At 44.7% G+C, this 20,000-nt stretch overlaps 1 protein-coding gene across 1 annotated transcript in view; it reads left to right on the top strand.

Annotated features, from left to right (window-relative positions):
• The window catches only part of naaladl2 (N-acetylated alpha-linked acidic dipeptidase like 2), a gene marked incomplete at its 3' end in the record, with an annotated part of 362,515 nt that overhangs the window by 225,314 nt on the left and 117,201 nt on the right, over positions 1 to 20,000 (top strand). Inside the window, exon 12 of the mRNA XM_083647387.1 lies at positions 11,588 to 11,734. Within this exon, the coding sequence (XP_083503513.1) occupies positions 11,588 to 11,734 (147 nt within the window). The remainder of the gene's footprint in view (positions 1 to 11,587; positions 11,735 to 20,000) is intronic.

The following is a 20,000-nucleotide window of genomic DNA, read 5'->3' as shown; positions in this document are numbered from 1 at the left end:
CTGCCTGTCTGTCTGTCTGTCTGCCTGTCTGTCTGTCTGTCTGTCTGTCTGTCTGTCTGTCTCTCTGTCTGTCTGTCTCTCTGTCTGTCTGCCTGTCTGTCTCTCTGTCTGTCTGTCTGTCTCTCTGTCTGTCTCTCTGTCTGTCTGCCTGTCTGTCTGTCTGTCTGCCTGTCTGTCTGTCTGCCTGTCTGTCTGTCTGTCTGCCTGTCTGCCTGTCTGTCTGTCTGTCCCCACATCCACCTGTCTCTATCAATGACCTACATAGAGTCTGGCAGGCTGATAGTATTTTGGTGCAGAATCCATTTAGGAATAAATGGGCAGAGTTGTCATCCTTTCAGGCAATTCCAGGCTGACTATATCAGAAGTGTGGTGCGTTTGTTTTCACAGCCTGGTTCAGACTGAGAAGCAGACGCAACTGAAATTGTGTTGTGTGGCACCTAGAATGGGGGATAATGGGAATAATGATTTTTTTTGTTGCAAAGTATTCATTTTTTTTGTTTTTTTTGCCAAGAAACTAACAAGTAACACATACAGTAACAAATCCATCAGCAACTTCTGTTGCATGTTAATGTAAAGTGAGGATAATCATCTGAATATTCAAACTCCTCCTACTTCAAAATGTGCTAACATCTCCCGTAAAAACGATGTCCCTTGAACAATAAGCATGTATAATTTAAGACTCTTTTAAGCCTCCATTAAATGTATTTAAAACCTTAAACATAGATATCAGCTGTTCCATTAATATCCAATTTCAAATTCTCAGTGTCATTTGCATTTACTGTGACAAAATCGTCTTGTACTCTTATCTTACGGTACACAGGAAGTAGAAAAGTACTGGCAGAGAATGACACAGCGTCAGACAGGAAGTAGAAAAGTACTGGCAGAGAATGACACAGCGTCAGACAGGAAGTAGAAAAGTACTGGCAGAGAATAGGCTCGTTTGAGATGAGCAAATTCTGCGCAGATTCGACCAGCGCCTTGCTTGCCCCGTTGCATGATGGTTAGAAAGTTGTCCGACTTGCTCCATCCTGCCCGACTGCGTGAGTCACGTGACTCTCGCGAGAGCGAGGCGGGCGCAGATTTGGAGCGAGGCGCCGCAGTTGCTCCCCACCAACTGCGCCCGACTGTGGATGACAGAGGATGACGAGAAACGCATCAAGCTGAGCGCCCATTGGTTCAACACAGGTGCATCACAAACCCACAATGAAGTGTAGAAACTTCAATTTTATATCTATTCCAAGCTGTCACTCCATATTTTACATAAATACCACCTGGAATGCCTACATTAAAATAAAAATAAGGAATCTGAAGGGCTGTGTTATTTGAGCAGTGAGTGTGGGTGGCGCTAATGCATGTTTTAATTTGTTTACAAACCGCTGTTAAACAAAACGGTAGAAGAAGAAAAGCAGCAGGAAGTGTGCCGTCGGGTTGGTGTTCGACTTGTTGACGCCTCGCCTGACTGTGCTCGCCTGCTCTCGTCTGCTTTCCAGGCGAGGCGGCAGTCATCTCAAACGAGCCTAATGACACAGCGTCAGACAGGAAGTAGAAAAGTACTGGCAGAGAATGACACAGCGTCAGACAGGAAGTAGAAAAGTACTGGCAGAGAATGACACAGCGTCAGACAGGAAGTAGAAAAGTACTGGCAGAGAATAGGCTCGTTTGAGATGAGCAAATTCTGCGCAGATTCGACCAGCGCCTTGCTTGCCCCGTTGCATGATGGTTAGAAAGTTGTCCGACTTGCTCCGTCCTGCCCGACTGCGTGAGTCACGTGACTCTCGCGAGAGCGAGGCGGGCGCAGATTTGGAGCGAGGCGCCGCAGTTGCTCCCCACCAACTGCGCCCGACTGTGGATGACAGAGGATGACGAGAAACGCATCAAGCTGAGCGCCCATTGGTTCAACACAGGTGCATCACAAACCCACAGTGAAGTGTAGAAACTTCAATTTTATATCTATTCCAAGCTGTCACTCCATATTTTACATAAATACCACCTGGAATGCCTACATTAAAATTAAAATAAGGAATCTGAAGGGCTGTGTTATTTGAGCAGTGAGTGTGGGTGGCGCTAATGCATGTTTTAATTTGTTTACAAACCGCTGTTAAACCAAACTGTAGAAGAAGAAAAGCAGCAGCGAGTGTGCCGTCGGGGGTGTTCGACTTGTTGACGCCTCGCCTGACTGTGCTCGCCTGCTCTCGTCTGCTTTCCAGGCGAGGCGGCAGTCATCTCAAACGAGCCTAATGACACAGCGTCAGACAGGAAGTAGAAAAGTACTGGCAGAGAATGACACAGCGTCAGACAGGAAGTAGAAAAGTACTGGTAGAGAATGACACAGCGTCAGACAGGAAGTAGAAAAGTACTGGTAGAGAATGACACAGCGTCAGACAGGAAGTAGAAAAGTACTGGCAGAGAATGACACAGCGTCAGACAGGAAGTAGAAAAGTACTGGCAGAGAATGACACAGCGTCAGACAGGAAGTAGAAAAGTACTGGCAGAGAATGACACAGCGTCAGACAGGAAGTAGAAAAGTACTGGCAGAGAATGACACAGCGTCAGACAGGAAGTAGAAAAGTACTGGCAGAGAATGACAGCGTCAGACAGGAAGTAGAGAAGTACTGGCAGAGAATGACACAGCGTCAGAGCTTTGACAGCAGGACAGAGCAGAGAAACAGGCCTTCCAAACACGAGGGAAGAAGAGAGAACGGGCCGGCTTCCAGAGATACAGTACCTCCACTTGAGACCAGATTCTCAGAATTCTGCTGTAAAAATGGTAAAAAGATAATAGATAAAAAATAAAATAAAAAGCTCACAGCAAATCTCCCCCGAACGAGTCTGTGACTTCATAGCCGTGCAGCAGCGATCCAAGTTGCTTTGGCGGCACACTTGACGTAATGTTTGAAACGCGACACTGTTGGCAATATGTTTGAATTACCACAGCTCTGGTATTGTTATAGGGAAGGCATTGTGTTGCAGGGGGGGGCGGGCGGCAGCCTCCATGAATCTGCATAAACGGCCGCCTGTACCAGCCCGAGGTATTTATGTGTCTGTCGGCGTGGCCCCTCCTCCATCACTGTTTCATATCAGCGCCACAAAGCGTTAGCAAGGAGCGCATGTGAGAATGTGTCGGGTGAAGAATGAATCCTGTCATTACTGTCGTTACCGCCGGCCGTGACATCCGTCAGCTAGGGCGGCGCCACGCGTTCGTCCGACAACGTGCTCATCGCTCGCAATCTCCATAGAGAGAGAGGAAAAAAAAGGCCACGCGAGACGTGGTGTTTCTAATAGGGGAAAGCAGGTGCAGTCATGTAGGAAGCCGTTTCTCCACATTCATTTCTGCTTAATAAATGGCCCCTAAATGAATTAAAGACAGATTACAGCCTAATTTGTGTATGACCTCTGCCCTTGGAATATACATAATTGCTCTTAGCTGGGATTAATCAATGGCTGTTCCCTAAGTGCTGCGTTTCTCTCCGCGGGCCAATCTGCTGCAAGGTCGACTTTCAACCCACTCAGCATCATTTGATCAATTACTAGGAGGGAAAAAATAATGTGCTTATTCTTCCGGATGAGTGGGAAAAGGCGCGCACACACGCACACACACACACACACACACACACACACACACACACACACACACACACACACACACACACACACACCGTCACATGCCAACATGCACATGTGTGTATCACACACACACAGACACACACATACACACACGCACACGCACACACACACACACAACCCACTTTCCTGCAAAGGTAGTGTGCTCTCCACATACACTAAAAATGCAACTACTGCCAACAGAGGAGTTAATTGCTGGAGTGTGAAACCACACGCACACACACACACATGCGCGTGCGCACACACACGCACACACACACACACACACACACACGCACACACACACACACATATACTTCTAGTGTCCATCTTATCTGATAATCAATTCTACAGTACTTCTGTTAGTGGTAAGTGCGTACAGTAGATGACTGTGGAGTCCAATCAGTCTATTCATGAAAGATGGCTAAAGACACGTGAATGTGCTGTGCCATTGCTACGCCATTACAGACTTTGTTTCAGCACCGTTTTCACTCTTTCACTTTTGATACAGGACCTGAAAGTGAGTTTTGAGCTGATTGAGTTCATGCAGCATGTGTTTGGAGGCTATACAAGCTTTGTTGTTAGTGTTGGTAATTAGTAATAGTGTTACTAAGTACTACGGAATTAGTCAAATTGACAGTATCTCAAGTTATTAATTCTAACACACACACACACACACACACACACACACACGGATGATTGCACCAAGGAAATAAAAAGTGCCAATACACCTGCGTGCAGTCAGTGATATGAAAACACACACTGATGTTGCGTGCTTTCCTCCAATAGGCCGTCTGCAGTGGTGCGTGAAGTCATTGTGAGCAGGTAGATAAGGTGGTGTTGTTTTGTGCTGAGAAGGTGGCTGAGTGGATAGGAGCAGGTAGATACTGTAAGGTGGTGTTGTTTTGTGCTGAGAAGGTTGGCTGAGTGGATGGGAGCAGGTAGATAAGGTGGTGTTGTTTTGTGCTGAGAAGGTTGGCTGAGTGGATGGGAGCAGGTAGATACTGTAAGGTGGTGTTGTTTTGTGCTGAGAAGGTTGGCTGAGTGGATGGGAGCAGGTAGATACTGTAAGGTGGTGTTGTTTTGTGCTGAGAAGGTTGGCTGAGTGGATGGGAGCAGGTAGATAAGGTGGTGTTGCAACAACAACAACAACCATTCCGCTAGTTAGCGAAAACACTTCTTCAAGTTATATGACTAGTAGAGAAATGCAAAATAGAAAAAAATCAACTGCAGTGAGAACTCAGCAGGAGCATCAGCTGCCTGCTCTATAAAGGTTACTGCCACAGCTATTCCAGGTACTTCATCAAGGACCCAACACATTGAGATTCTGCCATAAAAACACAAAAGGGAGAAACTCAGTGAGAAACTCTTGCATCCTCCCACCTTCACTATTTTCTCCTCCCTATTCCTGTCCCCCACCCCCTTCCTGTCCCCCACCCCCTTCCTGTCCCCCACCCCCTTCCTGTCCCCCACCCCCTTCCTGTCCCCCACCCTCGTCTCTCTCTCACTGTCCCTCTTTAATATCCCAGTCACTCATTTCTAGAGGGCTGATACATGCTTTTCAGCTCAACAGCTGCAAATAGCTTTTCCAAAGACCACAGTCCGGAACGGAATTATGATCATCACGCGCATAATGCAAAGTTGTTTTTGCCGTTTGGCACGTTGTCGCCGGCGTGTATTGGATTCTGATTAGGCCACGTTGCCATTCTCTGCCGCCCTGCACTTATTTGAAGTGACATAACGCTGATGGACACAGAGTAGAGAGAAATATTAGCAGCAGCTGCTCTCTCCGTGAAATACACCCACCAACATTTCATTATTGATTCCATTAAACGCACTTTTGGCAAAAGAGAGAGAAGCCTTTCAATATGAGGGAGCTGAGCCTCATGGTGGTTGTTCGCTCACTCTGCGAGCATCAGGCGCTACAAAGATGTCAAAAATACAACCGTCTTATCAGCCTTATTCACCTTATGCAGAAGAGACCGTCTGGCTTCCTGTTAGTCTGGCTTAAGACTAACAGGAAGTGTAAATACAATCGGAAGTTCCAATTGTATTTACACTTCCTGTGACTCATAAACCTAGTCTGACTCATAATGTGAGTGAAACTAGGTTTGACCAGGTGAGTCAGACTAGTTTGAGCAGGTAAAACAGCAGATGTTTTGAACAGGAAGTCGTGATACAATGGGTCAAGTGGGCGGGGCTGCATAAGGTGAATACTATAAAGTGCTTTAATTGGCTGCGATAGAGGACAGCCTAATTGAGACTGTACAGATTCAAGCTATGGTGTCGAAACCTTTCTGCCCACAAAATGACAAATATAAACTGTGAAATGCATATTTTATGAGCATCTTTACAAGAAACATTGAAATGCAAGGTATCAAGTTGCCAAGACATTTGTCAAAAACTTTCATCTTTTACCTCTCTTGTCCCTTAACTCATTCACCGCCAGTTTAGGACTGCCAATATTTAGCACAGGCCAAAGATTTTCATAATTGTTGGTCATCTTTCAAGACCCACAGTAAATTATTTATTAGCACCAGAGTGATTTGCAATACCTCAAAATGAAGATGTACGTCTCTGGGTTCACCAGGAAAAAAAAAGTGAGCTTTTAGCATGTTCTGTACTCTACTTATAGCCATTTATATACACCCTGTTTTCCCCCAAAAGTTCTCCCTGAGAAAATAAACAGGAGAAAAGGCAATTTTTGTAAAAGGGCACAATCTCAGGCAGAACTCACTCTCAATTCTTTTATTTTGAACTGTATTGACATCAGACATGTAAATATTATTCGTTAGGACACAAATGACAAAAAAAAAAAAAATATATATATATATATATACACATGAAGTGCTTTTTTTTACATTCAACAATACAGTTTACTCGATGTGAATGTGCAGACAGACAGACAGACAGACAGACAGACAGACAGACACACCGACAGACAGACAGACAGACAGACAGACACACACACACACACACACACACACACACACACACACACACACGATCCCCGATCCCCCTTTTAGATTTCTAACCCCACATAGGATAAGCAATAACCACGCCCTGTGGCGCTGGGATTGGCCAGGAGCAACACTGGAGGGCACGCAGCCCAGCGATTTCATGAACCTTGAGAAAGGACAGCGGGCTGCTGTGACTGCCGCTTCTGCCTTGTGCCTTGCTGTTGTGTGTTTATTTTGCACCCGTCCTCGTCCATGTCTCCCTGTCATATCCTCCCTGCTATCTGATCGTTCCCGTTTTCCCCTCGGCTATTCAACACGTCCTCACCGCCCTCGCAAACTGATCGATCATTTCCTCATTCCTCCGATGATCAAACACATCTCTTGATTACTTTCTCCCGGCTGGCACAGAGGAAGGCGACTCCAGCTCGTGCAGCGCGCCGAGGCGCGTTTCAATGGCGTTTCTCCTGTCTGCACAAGGAAGCGTTACCCGTTTTCTGCTTTTCCTCTTGCTCAATTTCAAAACAACAGCTGCGGTATGTGTTTGTTCACGTGTTGTCTTAGATGCTAGGGACCTGATACCATGTGACAGGCTGGGGAAGTGTTTAAACTACGCCCTGCAGTAATAAAAACAAAAACACGTCAAACACGTCATTGGCGGGGAGGGCTATTTCTGATAACACGTCAAAGACGTCATTGGCGGTGAATGAGTTAAGTATCCTTGGTATAACGTGGTCACTGGTCCAGTGTGAGCGTGCTGTGTGCAGTTGACCGACTTCTTACAGGCTTTTTGTATTGAAGTCCTCAAACAGCTTCTCGCTGCCATTTTGTGTCGCCGACATGCAAAAATGACATGGTGCAGCTTTAAAGAGGGTTGTTAGTCTTGAGAAAATGGAGACATACAGTACGGAGGGGAACTCCACACACGAGGAAGGCGTTTTTCATATTTTCTCATTTAATGCATGGTCCATCAAATGTGACTTTAACGAAACCCGGGGAAATGATGCATCTCAGTAAGGAAGAGGTTATCAAATCAAAAGAAGGGACAAGCTGCACATTTCTCAGATGTATTTTTCTTTTGAATCAAAGTTTCGGCACACCCTGTGATGTCATCATTTGAAGTGTATATATATTGACTGATATTTTCTCTCTCCTGCAGAAGGCATTATTAAGGGTGTCACATCAAATTGACACCCTTGATTTTTAGGGTGCAGAATTGATTACACTCTGGAATAGTAGGCTATGCAGACTTATGCAGTTTATGGATTATAGATTGGACTGTCCTAGACCGTAGGAAAGCCATATGGAATGTGTAGATTGAGTGGTATTCTCCTTTAAGCAGAGATCTCTACGCAGTGATTTCACTCTCTATATATCATAGCAGACAAATAAATTAAATATTGATTCCCGGAGCAGCAATACAGGTTGAAATTACCCATTCTCTTTGCTCTCTCTTTCCCTCCCTCCTCCCACTACACTTTTTTTATTACTCCCTCTCTGACAGAATCACCTCTCCTATTCCCACTGTGTCTCAGTTTCCCTCGTGCACTGTTCCCACTCTGTCTCAGTTTCCCTCATGCACTGTTCCCTCTCTGTCTCAGTTTCCCTCGTGCACTGTTCCTTCTCTGTCTCAGTTTCCCTCGTGCACTGTTCCTTCTCTGTCTCAGTTTCCCTCGTGCACTGTTCCCACTCTGTGTCAGTTTCCCTCGTGCACTGTTTCTTCTCTGTCTCAGTTTCCCTCGTGCACTGTTCCCACTCTGTCTCAGTTTCCCTCGTGCACTGTTCCCTCTCTGTCTTAGTTTCCCTCGTGCACTGTTCCCACTCTGTCTCAGTTTCCCTCGTGCACTGTTCCTTCTCTGTCTCAGTTTCCCTCGTGCACTGTTCCTTCTCTGTCTCAGTTTCCCTCGTGCACTGTTCCTTCTCTGTCTCAGTTTCCCTCGTGCACTGTTCCCACTCTGTCTCAGTTTCCCTCGTGCACTATTCCCACTCTGTCTCAGTTTCCTCGTGCACTGTGCCTTCCTGGCTGTTCCCAAATGAAAGGGAGAGGAGAGGTCCATGGCCTAAAATCTCAGATCTTCTCTCCCACTGATGACATGTTAATGTACAGGGCCTAAATTCATTTTGCAAACTGGGGGGGAATTCCCCCCCCTTATGTTCTTCAGATAGGGGGATTTATAGTGGGTGTTTCTTCAGCGCTAACCGGTAAATATCTTCTTCTCTTGTCCAATAACCGATAATAATTTCACGTTTTTGTCTTTAAAAAATCTTTAAAACGTTCTTAACCTGTAGTTTATGCACACCTGGAGTAAGAAAGGCAGATGTATTGAGCGGAGATGGATGATTTAATATTCCATAGCTCTGACCTAACCAAATCTAACTGACATCAGTGTATATATATATATATATATATATATATATATATATATATATATATATATATATATATATATATACTGTATATATATATATATATATATATATATATATATATATATATATACTGTATATATATATATATATATATATATATATATATATATATACTGTATATATATGTTGACTAATTTTTTTTTATGTAAATGTGTGATCAGTCAATATCACAATGTTTTCTTTAATCCGTTTGAAGCATTTTTCAATCAAAAGTGAAACGACACGGATATTATGGTTTATAATGAGACTTACCCTGCCTGCTCCATTCACTTCAAGAGAACGTTAGCTCCCGGTTAGCGCCGCAACGTTAGCTATTAGCGGGTAGCCTAAACGTTTTATTTCCGGTAAAGCATGAGAGGTTTTTATATGGATTACGGAATATCCAGTGATTTCAATGCGGGGATGTTTGGTCACAACAACAAGCGGTTTGGGGGGTGCTGAATCCGTGTAATCCGTACACGGATTGTGCTAACACCGCTGCTGCCTGGACCAATAACATTAGCCAGGCAACGTTCGCTAGCCAGTAGCCACAACAGCTAACGTTAACGCTAAACAAATCCGCTGCCTTCTTGCCAGGTTTGGTAGAAGAAAACACCAGCTCAGACTTTTCCTCTCCTCTGGGAAGCCTTGCGGGACATGTATTGCAAATCAGCAGAGGCTTAGCGTTGTCGAGAGAGGAGAGAGCGCACTGTCCCTTTGTCCCGGTCAGTGGAATTTGGTCCGCCGTGTAGCGCGTCCGACCGCCGTCTCTGTATTCAGCAACGTTCCGCCCCATCGGTTCCCCTCAAATGCATGCGGGACTTCACTTGCCCCGCATTATAAATAAAAAATCTGTGGGAATTACCAAAAATACGCGAAATCCCCACAATCCCACGCTGAATTCTAGGCCCTGATGTGTGTATTATAATCCTGTTTTGTAACATCAATACTGATATTTCTCTCTTTTCTCTTTCCTTTTTTGCTGCAGTAGTATTGAAAGACTGGATAGACCTTTAAGTGCTGTTGAACGAATGCTGTAATCCGAGGGCCCCTGAAATCCTTTCAAAACACACTGTCGCCGTTCTAAAATAGTCGTCACAACGAAACAAGGGTGAGAGGTTGAGATACCGGGTTTCATGATTTCATTCTAAAATAATTTTTGTAAACACATTCAGGATAGGGAAGAACCAAAGTCAAGTCTAGCGCTAAAAGGCATTCCCTTATACATTCTGGCTCAGCTGCAGAGTTACAGTAGGTTTGGAGTTTGGAAAGTTGGAGAGATTCAGCCATTCTTAGTAAGTTCAGCTTTCTCTGAATGGAGTGCTTTTGGATGTTGCTCTTATATCTCAATATCAAGCTAACTTAATGTAAATCTCACAGCGTGAGTGCAACAAGTTCACGCCCCTTCTCTGGGGGTTGTCAAAGTCCCTATGGGAAATGTAGTAAGTCACTAACTGAAGAAGCAGTTGGCGAGGCAGGATGTTGCATTTCGCCGTTATGAAAAGAGGCCTTTGCCCCTTTTAAAGAAGAAGGTTTCAACGTAAACAAATCCAAATTCATTGAATTTTGTTCAGGAGTCTGATTGAAAGGCTCTTTCAAAAGGTAAGATACGCCTTCGGCTGTCAGCTTCAGACGCCAGGACTGAGGTGAAGTGGACCAGCACAGTGGCTGAGGTTCCAAAGCTTTAAGTGCTTTGAGTGCTTCACACACAGAGGGTACTTGTAGTGTAGCTAAAAGGTTGACCTTTCCTCAGGGCTTCATAAATGCCCAAGTCAAAGCCAGTGTAAAAGCGAATAAGTCCACTGTTGAGTAGGCTACCCACGAGGTCTGTCTCCGGTCACAGCAGAGCACATGCTCAGGACAGCTGCCCTGGTCTCTATCTGTTGTCGCTAACCGCTTCAACCAGCTACAAGTGTGCAGCCTCGCTTAGCATCAACTCATGCTCGTGTCACCGGCAGCTGGGATTGAACTCGCAACCACCGGCATGAGAGGCGGACGCTCTAGCAAGGAGGCCCTTATGGGCTTTAGCGTCTCTCTAGCTAGAGCATCCCTGGTAGTCAGCACTCGTGCAGTGAGTAAACCTCACTCCCCGATGCCTAAGGGGATCCTCTAGTGACAGACCCTAGAGCTCAATGAAGAAGTTATTGTAACAACACGCAAAACCTATATCAATCTCATGTTATAAGATGACCTTCTAGAAGCCAGGGAACATAAAAAAATGGTATACTAGCTAGCCAAACTAGCTAAATTCCACAAGCTAATTCATTTGTGGAGAAAAGTTAAATGGACAACTCATTTGAATCCAACTGCAGTAAAATCATAATTTATTGGCCAGCTGGTCTATAAAAGTTACTACCACAGGCATGTCATGACATGGCAGTTCGAGGATGTCTGGCTAGCTTAAAAAGATCTTGAACTGAATTCTCCTCTTAGCTCGACTCCCCTAACTCCCTCCACCGTGTTTCTCGTCTTCCCTCTGATTGACCTGGCTTTTTGTGTCTCTACCTTCTCAATACGCATCCTCCACACCACCTCTCTCCTCCTCTTTCCAGCTCTCTGGATTCCTCTCATCTCACTGGGTTTCACTCAATCCTCCTTCTTCTTCGTCTTCTGTCTATTAGAGGCAGCTGCTGAGTTGTATCCGTGGTGGGAACTGTCCTGGACCCAACGTCAGCTCGCTACAGCTGCCCGGAGATGTGAGCTTCTTTGCCAACCAGCTGGCTGTGCCCACCCTGGAGTTTGCCTTTGAGCCGACCAAAGCAGAAGAGGTACGCCCAGACCAATACGCCATATTTCCAATCATGCAAACACACCCTTGACTTGTGCATCAAAAATCTCATTTGCAGCGATATGATTTTCAAGGATATGAGTTTCTGTTGTTGGATGGTTGAGTGACTGGTGTGGGGCCATGAAAGCATAAGCCTGCATGTTACAGGCTACATTACTTCTACAGGCTCGTATGTTAAAAACGCCACTCACACAGTATATGTTCACTCATGCATCTGCACCATAACGTAATGCATGAAAGCATTATCAACACGTTGCTGTTCATTTTTTCAAGGTTTCTTGTAATAATTCTCCTATTCGATGCTGATGAAAGTAGAAGACTGCTATGCAAACTTGACACAATCACAACTTTTGTGCATGACAAAAAGCTGTGGAGGATTGGATAGAGCAGTGAGTTTGACAGACTGCGCACAAACACACACACACACACACACACACACACACACACACAAACACACACACACACACACACACACACACACACACACTGACAGGCTGCCTCTTGGTTATCTTTTACTTTGAACATGATGTAAACCTGTTGGTATCTGCAGTCCAGGTGTATCACATTGTTTTGGATTGAGAACAAAGCTTTTTTAGTCTTCTTAGTTGAAATGTGTTGTGATAGAGCTCTTGTTTCTTCTTCCTCTCTGATTGGGCTTGGTTCTCTGATACAGCATCAGTAAGTACAGTACAGTCGCTGCCTCTGTATTCCAGCATTGTTCAATATTCCAAACACACGGATATTATAGATACACCTGTACGTCATTCTGTTCATTCATCCTTATACAGTATGCCCGGTAAACAGAGTTGCCGTGGCGGTAATGTGTTGGGGAAACCACCAGATGTTGTGTAGCATGTCCATGGTGATCGTGACAAGAGTGCAGTTCATTGAACAGAAGATTTGTTTTCTCGTTTAGCATCTGTTTGTCTCACGCCTCATGGACATTGTCTCCGGTACAGTCATCACACTCCCCTCACCGTGCTGTTTATTTGCCCCCTGCAATAATTTATGTTTTTTTTTTAAAGTTTGGAAAGTTGGTTGGTTGCTTAAGATGGCTGAGTTCTGCCCAATGGCGTCGCCAAGGTGTGACTTTATAATGCAGGTAGGGAGCAGTTTCGGTTCCATGTCGCTGTTCCGACCTCTCGCTGTTCCGACCTCCCCTCTCCCAGCCCCCACGCCTAAACCTAACCTCCCCCAGACCCTAACCCAAAACCTAACCTCTCCCACCCCCCACGCCTAAACCTAAGGTCGGCATTGCGGGTGGTCGGCATAGCGGGTGGACACCGCAGTTTCATTATTATGAAGAAAAAAGTCTCGTTTTCTGAAATTTTGTGACATTTTGTGTTTGATCCACCATGAACGGATGAAGTGAAAAAGACACGGCTATAGAAACAAGCAGACAGTCGGACATTGAAATGGCGTGCTGGAAAGTACTGGAAGGTTGACGAGGTCAGGTCGGATACGGGGATACATTTACCTTTAACTCCGAAGATCCAGGTTCAAGTCACAACTTATATGTTCTCTACTTTGAGTAAAGTTTTACATTTTAGTTTGTCTTCCCTTTCTTTTTTAAACCATGACGCAAACCTTAACCACATAATTTTAGTTGTCTCAATGACCAAAGTTATTGTCTAAATTGCATTTTGTCATGTGGAGGAATGTGATCTTCACATCATTTGTGTCCACAGTCAACACGTAGTCTCATATGCCTGCCAACATTCCCGATTTTTGACGGAGTCTGGCTATTTTTAACCCTTTCTCCCGCTGTGCTCCCGATTGGTAATTTCTTCCATTACTGTCTTTCAGAGGTTGGAGCGGGCTCAGCTAAATAACGCTCCAAAGTTAGGGATCACCATGCTCTAATCAGGCCTTAGCATCAATTATGTGTTTACCTAAATTGGGACTACAGTAATTGGCTGAACAAGGAGATATTAGTGACAGATCTGGCCAAACACATAGATAAGTGTCTATCTGATCGGATCTGTGGATCTGGCAGATAGCTCAAATTGACTCTGTGACCTTCTGATCCCAGAATAATGTATTGATTAGCCTAGAGAACAGGAGTTTAGATTAGAGACACACTGCACAGTAGCTGATCACACAGTGTCTACAGAGACTATCTTAAAGGGCCACTTTGCAGATTTTCAACCAGCTTTGTGTCATTACAAAATCGGTAGTATTATGCAAATGACCAATGTCTAACTTCCCTCCATGTTGCCTGGGTCGAGAGCTCCACATTCATTCACAGAATTTCCTGGACCAAAATAATGTCATAATGATGTCATTTGGAGCATTTTTTGCCATGGTGTCACTATTACTGCCACTATCACTGCTATCACTATCACTAATACTGTCACTATCACTATCACTAATGCTCTCTCGACCTTCATTCGTAGAACTTCTTGGACCAAATGACATCATTATGACATCATTTGGGCCAGGAAGTTCTGTGAATGAACGGGGAGCTCTCGGTCCAGGCAAGATGGAGGGAAGTTACACATTGTTCATTTGCATATATACAGTACTACTGTTTGTAATAATGCCAAGCTAGTTGAAAATGTCAACTTGGATGTGAGTTTGACTTCATGCCTTGCATTATGCACTGGTTTGTGACTCTATGCGGTTTATGCCGTAGTTGTGCAACAACATAATTAAAAAAAAATATATTTAATAACTGTACATTTCAGCAGTCAAAATATTCTAAAACCAACAGAGGGTGTCGGTAGTATTGAACCTGGATTCAGTTTTATTCTTTAATTCCCTTTAATTGGATTCCCCCCTGGCAGAACTAATTCTGTGTCAAACTGCTGGCAGCTTCCATGCAGCCCACACTGTGATGAAGTATTGTGTCATGTCTCCACTGAACCAGAGACAGTGGAGCAGAAAGTAAGATGCATTAAACATGTGCATCCGTAAACATGTCATTTAATGGATATTTGACACGGCGCTCTGAACCTGCAGCAATTTAATCATGCCAGTTCTCTCAGAGCACTAGGATCAGGTCTGAATTTATTATTGCCTCTTGCAGCAGAAAATGCTATTTGATTATACCAATTGACAGTGGCATTCTGTCCATTTGGAATGCCATTTCTCCACCTGCATGTGTGTGTGTGTGTGTGTGTGTGTGTGTGTGTGTGTGTGTGTGTGTGTGTGTGTGTGTGTGTGTGTGTGTGTGGGCTATAAAAGCCAGTCAATGGAGTCTTGTTAAGTGGCCGTAGACACACCTGTCAGTGTCTGCCCTCCCCTCCTGTAAGGCTGAGGCTGATGAGTAGCGATAGAAGGATATTACATTTGCATGCTGTTCTCCCCCGCACAGCTGGCAGGCCAAACCCCCTTGGTGCTTTAAATGGTAGTGACACAAGTACTGTAAGCAGTCACGCAAGTAAGGCACGGTAACACGCGCGAGCACGCACACGCACCCACACACACGCACGCACGCACGCACACACACACACGCACACGTTCGCCAGGCAAGTTTCGCCCTGGGAGACTGAAATTTTCCAAATGCAGGGTGGCAGGGGAAGAGGAAGAGTAGGGCGGATTCTGTCCCTCTCTCTCTCTGTGTCTTACAGTATGTTTCTCCCAAATTGTATCTAAGCTTTTTTTTTTTGTTCAGATTTCTTCCCCATTTTCTCCCCAATTGTACTTGGCCAATTTCCACCCGCTGCCCCGGTCGCTGCTCCACCCTCTGCCGATCTGGGGAGAGCCGTAGACTAGCACCATGTTTCCTCCGACACATGCGCAGTTGCCAGCCGCTTCTTTTCACCTGACAGCGGGAGCTTCACCGGCAGGACGTAGCATGTGGGAGGATCACGCTATTCCCACCAGTTCCCTTCCCCCTTGCCCCTTTCGGAACTGCTAACATAGCTTACGCTACTACGCAGTCCCTTATTAGTACACCGCCGATGTAGCCTAAACAGGTCGCTCCGTCTGCTAAATTTTTCAAACTACTCGATAAAGTTTCGCAAATGAAATTTCAAATGTACTTACGGACTCGTCTTCTTCTGCGCTGCTGTCATGGGTGGTGCGCAAAGCAACCATAGCGCTCGCTATCACTTCCGGCTCCTGGCGGCCGGAAGTGGCACTTTTGTAGTTTTTTGCAACTCCAAAAGTTACAAAAAACTACAAAAGTGCCACTTCCGGCCGCCAGGGGCCGGAAGTGATAGTGAGCGCTATGGTTGCTATATGCGCACCACCCATGACAGCAGCGCAGAAGAAGACGAGTGTTTGTAGCTGATTCATTTTGAAGAAATGAGACCCGGGTTTCAGTGAGGGATTAAACATGTTTATTAGTGGCGCTATTGTTTCTACATCATGCGCGGAGGTTCACATAACCCTTTTCGGTCCGTAAGTACATTTGAAATTTCATTTGCGAAACTTTATCGAGTAGTTTGAAAAATTTAGCAGACGGAGCGACCTGTTTAGGCTACATCGGCGGTGTACTAATAAGGGACTGCGTAGTAGCATAAGCTATGTTAGCAGTTCCGAAAGGGGCAACCTTCCCCCCAAACAGGCGCCCTGACCGACCAGGAGGAGGCGCTAGTGCAGCGACCAGGACACATGCCCTCAATTGGGCTTCCCACCCACATGGAAGGCCCAACCAAGCCGGAGGTAACACGAGGATGTGAACCTGCGACCCTCGTGTTGGTAGGCAGGGAATCTACCGCTACACTACCCGGACGCCAGATTGTATCTAAGCTTTAACTATTGCTGTTAACTTAGCAAACTAACATGAACCTGCCATGTCAGTTAAGTTAGCTCATTCACAGTAGTTACCATGTTAACTGTCTATCTCAATATAGCCGTCTATCTATAGGTTAAATGAGTGTGAACCAGATGCATACAGCAAACAAGAGCAGCACTACTCCAAGTCCTCTTGCAGCTTAAAGCAGGACTAAACCCCCCAGATTTCTTGCAAAACGGCATTCTACTTGATTTGAAAACTCTGCAGGCAAGATGGCCGCCTGTACTCCCTTCTTTAGCTGGCAGAATTCCTCCCCCATAAACTAACATATCTTGGCCAATAAGTATGTAACATACAAAATAAAACAACCTGTAATATCTTCATTTGATGTAGAATGCAGAGGACATGTAACTGTTTAGTTAAACTTGCATTCCAGGAAGTTTAACGATAATGGCTCGAGACTGTTTCGTCCTGAAACCCACTCGCTTTGCGCCAGAACACAGAACACAATCGATTTGGGGGTGGAACACGCCAGGATTGGCCAACGCCAACGCCAGTGCCCAGAACTGTCAAATCAAATGACGCTAGACCCGCCTCCCAGTATTCTCAGTGTATCCGAGATAGATATCGTAGAAAACGTTATGAATATAGCCACGTTATAAACAACAAACTAACGCTGGTGATCCGTATGGAAACAGTGTTACTCGAAATGTTTAAAAGTTCTATCAATTTGGTCATTCAGTGGCGTTTTACTGCCATGTAACATAACTAACTACTGTAGCGGCTAATATTAGCCACAGTAGGCATTACCCATGGATGCATTGCTCTTTAAGGGCTCGCGCCGCCTGAACTACAGTCAATGGAGTGGGGGGGGGATTCACATGAGTGGGGCGCGTGCTAACCCCACCGTGACGTCACGATGTACCAAATATCCCATTCATTTGAGGGCACAAAAAAAAGCAGTGTTCAACCCATAGAGGGAACTTATGCTGCTGAAAATGATACAAATGGTACAATGGTAACAGTTTGGTCTCAAATGTGGAAATTTTGACCAGAATTCTTCACACACCACCCCCAAAGTCATATATATTGGTTAAAAGCTGAAAAAAGTATTTTGGGGTTTAGTCCTGCTTTAACTTTTTTCAACCAGCTCTTTTTCTTCTTATTTTTTCCTGCCCAGACTCCAGAAATGCCACATCCAGAGGGAGGCAAAGCGTTTCTCACACTCAATCTGACTCAAATGTTCTCATAATTGCAGATAATCTTGTTCCCATTTTCTTTTACCAGAGACCTTTTTAACCCACCCCATAGTAAGCAGAGGAATTTACTCTAATCCATTCTAACCTGAGCCCTTTAATCCAGTCTAACCTGAGCCCTTTAATCCAGTCTAACCTGAGCCCTTTTGAGCTGCTAGAAATCTTGCGCGCAATGCGCCCTCGATTCCTAGCCTCGCGTATTTGCACTTTTTTGTATTATGTATTAGAGAGAAAAGGCAGCTGTAAACCAAAATATTTTCAACTCCAGTGGTGGTTAAGGTGGGGCGGTTTCTCTGATGGTTTGACATTCTGCACACACACACTCCTGCTCGACACATCTCCAGTGGAGACATAGCTGTCACCTCTCCCTCCTGCCAGCTTGACACACTACAAAAACCCCACTGAACAAAGTCTTTCACACACTCAGTCTCATTGAGTGATGTTGGTCTGGTAAAAAAAAAGTTACCATATGTTTCATCATTCCTACAGAGCGCACTAAGTTTTATAGCCTGAAAAGAGAGAGAGAAAAAGAGTTAGTTCTCAGCTCAGCCTCACAGCTGCACGTCACGTCTGAAATCCCAAATAGGTTTATGTAAAAAGATAGGAAGCACAGAAACGGTTCAACCAGGATTCAGTCATCTTCATTACGACTTCTGTCTGTCGTTTTTACGTTGATATTATATTGCCAGAAAAGCATTCATTTATGCTTTACTGCCCTTAAAATACCATATAGCTTTAGCTCATATAGCAGTTGATGCTATTTTCTATTATTTATTTGCCGTATTTATTTATTTATTTATTTATTTATTTATTTATTTATTTATTTATTTATTTATTATAAAAGGCCAGTAAACTGTTCTGCAAATAAAAGTGTGGATAAACGGGTCTTAGGTTATTAATCTTCATCACTCCTCACATCTCACTGCTTCTCTCATCTGTGTCTTCCTCCTCTGTGTGTCTCGTCCACACATGTTATAATGAGAAATTAACCCCCCCGCCCACCCCAAGTTCATCTCATCTGATCATTCCAAAACACGGATATTTTCACTTTGTGGCTTCAGGAAGGTCCCTTGAACCTGTCGCTGCATGATGTCACCCATTTAGTGCGGTTTCTCCTTATTTTTCCTTCTCCTCAAGAGCGGACATACCTGACATATCCAATTTATTCTCTATTAGATTACGTTAGGAAAGCGTTTACGGGCTGAGCGGAATGGTAGGCAAACGCTGCTTTGTGTCATGACTGAGGTCTCACGCAGGTGCAGAACGTACGTGCTAGCTGCCCGTCAGGTGCAGAACGTACGTGCTAGCTGCCCGTCAGGTGCAGAACGTACGTGCTAGCTGCCCGTCAGGTGCAGAACGTACGTGCTAGCTGCCCGTCAGCTGCCTGTGTTTGCGGTGTGTTCGAGTGCAACCCTTTTGGCCCCGACACAGGAGACGTGAGGTCACTCATCGGTTGGCCTCTTGGGGACGCTAGTCCTTTCAAGGGTTTTCGGTGTGTCAAGCGCTTTGTGGGCTATTGGGCGGGATAAGTACACTCCTGACTGCCTCCACGATACTTCACTCTGATAGAACATTTAGCGAGGGATGTGTTACTTAATACTGTACTTTCTTTTTTGATCAATTTCCTAATAATTTCCCTAAGGAAAGGAACTGTTAATTTGTTGGGAAGTTTCCTGGAAATAACCATTACATTATCTACTAATTATAGGGGAAGTAAAAAGTTCAAGGGTAGTTGTATAATGGTTGTTTCTATATGATCCCTAGTCCAGTCAAATTAAGCCACTCTACTCTACTCTAATGCACTGTACTATTTGTTATCTGAGGGAAGATGCAACCTCCAAATCCGACTATAAAAGTTGATTTTATTTCTACACGGGGAGTCGTACAGTTAGCAACGTGTCAGAGAATAATTGCTGTACTAACGATATAGAGACACTTTGTCTGCAATACGCTCCCTTCAGCCCACATTCAAACTCTCATAGGAGAAGACAAGCAAGTAGGTGGAAAGGCCTACTTTCGTCTTGGTCACACTGTTACTGTGACCCTGCAAAACATAAACTGTTGAGAGAGAAACTTTGGGAAAGAAAATGGGAAAGAAAAAAAGTGTGTCTGTCTGATCATCTCTAACATAAATTTAAAGTTTTTATAAATTAAAAATGAGACATCAACTTGTTCAGTGTATAGTCCACCTCTGATGTACTGGAGGTTCCCCCCCTGACCACAGCCAGTCGATATGTTTTCTTGTTATTATGTTATTTCAGATGTCTGGCCAGAGAAATCGTTCCAGTGTGGTGTGGGAGGAGTTC

Source organism: Poromitra crassiceps (genome assembly GCF_964638095.1).
Source record: "Poromitra crassiceps genome assembly, chromosome: 12".
Lineage (NCBI taxonomy): Eukaryota > Metazoa > Chordata > Actinopteri > Beryciformes > Melamphaidae > Poromitra > Poromitra crassiceps.
This window is presented reverse-complemented; position numbering and strand designations above follow the sequence as displayed.